General features: G+C 34.5%; 1 protein-coding gene across 1 annotated transcript in view; it reads left to right on the forward strand.

The window, feature by feature from the left end:
• LOC129800945 (zinc finger protein 347-like) overlaps positions 1-3,715 on the forward strand; it is a 6,064-nt gene extending 2,349 nt beyond the window's left edge. Inside the window, exons 3-4 of the mRNA XM_055845689.1 lie at positions 2,107-2,297; positions 2,361-3,715. Coding sequence (XP_055701664.1) covers positions 2,107-2,297; positions 2,361-2,910 — 741 coding nt within the window. The 3' untranslated portion in view covers positions 2,911-3,715. The remainder of the gene's footprint in view (positions 1-2,106; positions 2,298-2,360) is intronic.

The raw sequence follows: 3,715 nt of genomic DNA on the forward strand, positions 1-3,715 counted from the left end.
AAGTCTTATGATATTGACCAAAAAAAACACACTGCCAGGATAGGGATTATTTGCTTTAGAAACGAAACATTTCACGGTAAAAACTTTTGGACACTGACCAAAATATTGGAACAAGTTTTCCTTGGAACAAATTTTTTTGGAATCGATTTGCACCTTGAAAAGATATTTTTTTGTTCCAAAAAGTTTTCTTTATAGTTTTGTTATGAAATTCAGTTACAATTTTGTTAGAGTTTTCTTTTGGAACCGTTTTGATACAGTGGAATGTCTACAAATTTGAGTTGAATTCGTTTTATACAAATTTGTTCCTGAAATTTGGAACACAATTTGTTGCACTCGGTTGTTTTGTTCCCACTGTCAAGAACAAATTGGTACATATTATTTATAACAATATTACTCCTACATCTGTAACATATTTGTTCCAAAAATTTTCGGTGTCCGTGGACGAGGTAATTTTTGGAACGAAATTGTTACTCATATGGGAAATCTGTTTGTTCCCATTGTCGGGAACAAATCCGTGTAAGTGATTTCGTCTTACAGTTAAGGTCTATACTTCAGTCGAGATGGATTTCGGTGGCGAAAGTTCATAAGGAACATCAAATAAGAATCAACTTAAGAGTGTTTTATACAGACGCGTGCATGACGAAATCATATGCGAGTGCTGACAGCAAGAGGGGAAGGGAATCTCGAATTAAAAAAGTGAAACCATGTAGCACGAAAATTGTCACAGATTTGGCGTCCTCTTCGCTTCGGTGACGGGTGACTGAGTGTGAGAGGAGGGATACGATTTTATACTAGACGAGCTATTTTTTGGAATAAATTCCTTACTAATATTGGGCATCTTTTTGTTCCTCCTAGAAGGTACAAATTTGTTCCAAAAATTTTCGGTGTCCGTGAACGAGCTAATTTTTGGAACAAATATGTCCGGAAATTTTTTACCGTGTGATGGAATCGATGGGATACAAGTTAGACCATGAGTGCAACTCCCTAAATAGCGTCATTCTTTGAGGCACAGTGCCGTTTTCCTGTACTGTGGAGGAAACAGCGTAGCTTCAGATGTTTCTTCTGAAGTTGGGGGAAAGAATAGATAAGAAAATAAGGGAAGGATTCCAGTTGAGGCTATTGCACAACTCCAGAAGGGGAATTCTGCAAGGATATGACAATGTTATGTGACAAATTTCGTGGTAAATTTCGAAGCAGAACAACATAGCCAACTGAGGATCGAATAGCCATTGCAAGGAGTTCTTTAAAGCTCTTAGTAAATGATACACTGAGAGAAATCCGAAAAAGTTAAAATAACATTCCGGAAATGCTAATTTTACCCTGCAGTATTGGTCCGAAAACGGTGTAAATATTACCCTTTTTATTTGTATTATGGGTTAAAGTTACCCTTCTTTCATGTTGATTTTACACTTAAAAGATGTAAAATTAACATTAAAAAATGTTGATATATTTTTACACCTCAAAATTGTTAAATTTCTGAGGAAAAAATGTTAATCGCACTCTCTTTTTTTCTCAGCGTAGCATTACTGAATTTTCGATTAAATAAATCGTAGAAGTGGTCATATGAAGTTTGAACATTTCACAAGATCTTTTCAAATTAACAAGATTATCAAATTCTGACAACTAAAACGGATGTTAATAGTAATTTAATAGTAATGACGAAAAAAAGTTAATCGCAGCCTCTTTTTTTCTCAGTGTATGAATCTGATTTTCGATTTTTTTTTTGAAAAATGTACCACATTAAAAGTTTTAAATTTGTCATATGACATTGTCGTATTGTTACAGAATACCCTTAAAGGAAGTCTTGTATAGCAGGAACAGAAACACCAAACGTTCGAATCAGATCAAGCAGGATTTGATTCCACTTCTAAAACACAGAACTGTAAAGACTTTCGACTGAAAGATCTATAAATTTACTTATTTGTAGTTACCAGAGAAAAAGAGTATTATTCACAAATTTCGGCTCCACAAAAATTTTATGTCCTATCTATACAAAAATTTGTTCAAAAATTTGAGAGATTTTTTAAAAGGAAAATTTTAAAGTAGAAGATGCATGGCGGTGAATATAGAACTGTCAAATTTAGTGTCAAAGTGATCTGTCAATAAAAGGAGCTGGAAAGGCTTTATGCTTTTCAAGGAAATATTCAGAAAGTAAAACAAGTTTGCAATTTAACTTTAAACATGGACCTTCAAAGTCAGCAAGATGTTGAAGGTGTAGAATACAGCATTGTTAAAGAAGAATCCATAATCCAAGACCAAATACCAGAAGTTTACAAAGAAAGCTATGTGCAGATTCAGTGAGTACAGCTGAAAAAATGCGCATACAAAGCAATAAACTTAATAAAATATAAAATTTCTAGGAATCCTCAAGCTATCCAACAGACGCAGGAAATTATTCAATTTGTAATAACTGAAATTGCTGAAATTAGAGAAAGAAAGCATGTATGCAAATTCTGTAACAAAGCCTTTACGCAGTATTCTTCACTTTCGGAACACGTAGTCACTCATTCTGCTGAGAGAAATTACAAATGCAGCCTTTGTCCAGCAGCATTTAAGAGTGCAAAAAGACTCAAAAGGCATACTGCAGAAACACATTCAGAAGGATTCTACCCATGCACTATCTGCAACAAGAGTTTCCCAGCAGTAATTAAACTAAAACGGCACATACAGAGACATACGGGAGAACGGCGGTATGAATGTAGCTTTTGTGGAAAAAGATTCCAAGACATTAGTCACAGGAATAACCATGAAGCAGGAGTACATTTGGGCAAAAAACGGAATAGACCAGAGAGAAGATACAAATGTGAGTATTGTCAGAAAAGATTTCCGTACAAGTCTACATTGAGTAGACATATAGCAGCTATGCACGAAAACCCTGAAAGGCAAGCTCTTTGCCCAAATCCAGAGTAACTGGAAATGTTCAAACCCAAATCCAATTCTTCAGAAACATAACATTTCATAATAGAGTGGGCTAATTCTCTGCGAGATCAGTTACATTGGATTCTAGATGATTTGATAAAACACAATTAAAAAACATCCACAGAAGAAATATGAAAACTTTAACGGAAATCAACTGATGAAAATTCTGAAGTGATAATTGGGATTCTCACCTTGCAGTTATATAAAAGATTTCAATAAATCAACTTTACTTTCGTTATGAAGAAAACGCAGCTACCAAATTTAATCTGGGTACGACAAGACACGAAGAAATGCCTAACGGATAAACCCAGGATCAAGAACTGCGTTGGATAGCAAAAGCAAACCTAGCAACACTTCAGAAGACAACAAATAAAGTCAATAGCACTTGACTGCAGAAAAATAAGCAAAGAATCCCTCGATACTTGATTATAATTAAGAGATATGGGATATCACCTAAAGCATTGTCTATATCCGGATTCATTTTTAAATCTTTTAAGAATTACTTTAGGGAAAACGAAGATGATCGGATAGTTTTTAAGATTCCAAAAAACACTTCTATAAGAAATTGACCAAAAACTTCATTTGGGGATCTCGTGGATCAGTTAACAACGTTTGCCAGCTCTTTGGCAGATAGATCCCTCAATTGATCTCTCGCAATTGTGAGATCATCTACCCGGCGAAAAAACAAATTCTGGATGTTTCGATGGAGATAGCTTCATTTAGTTAAGTCAAGTTGAATTATGTCGAATTATGATTTGATGGTTACTAATAAAACATGATTTTTGGTATTTCATAA

This window comes from Phlebotomus papatasi, chromosome 2, assembly GCF_024763615.1.
Source record: "Phlebotomus papatasi isolate M1 chromosome 2, Ppap_2.1, whole genome shotgun sequence".
In the NCBI taxonomy this organism is placed as follows: Eukaryota; Metazoa; Arthropoda; class Insecta; order Diptera; family Psychodidae; genus Phlebotomus; species Phlebotomus papatasi.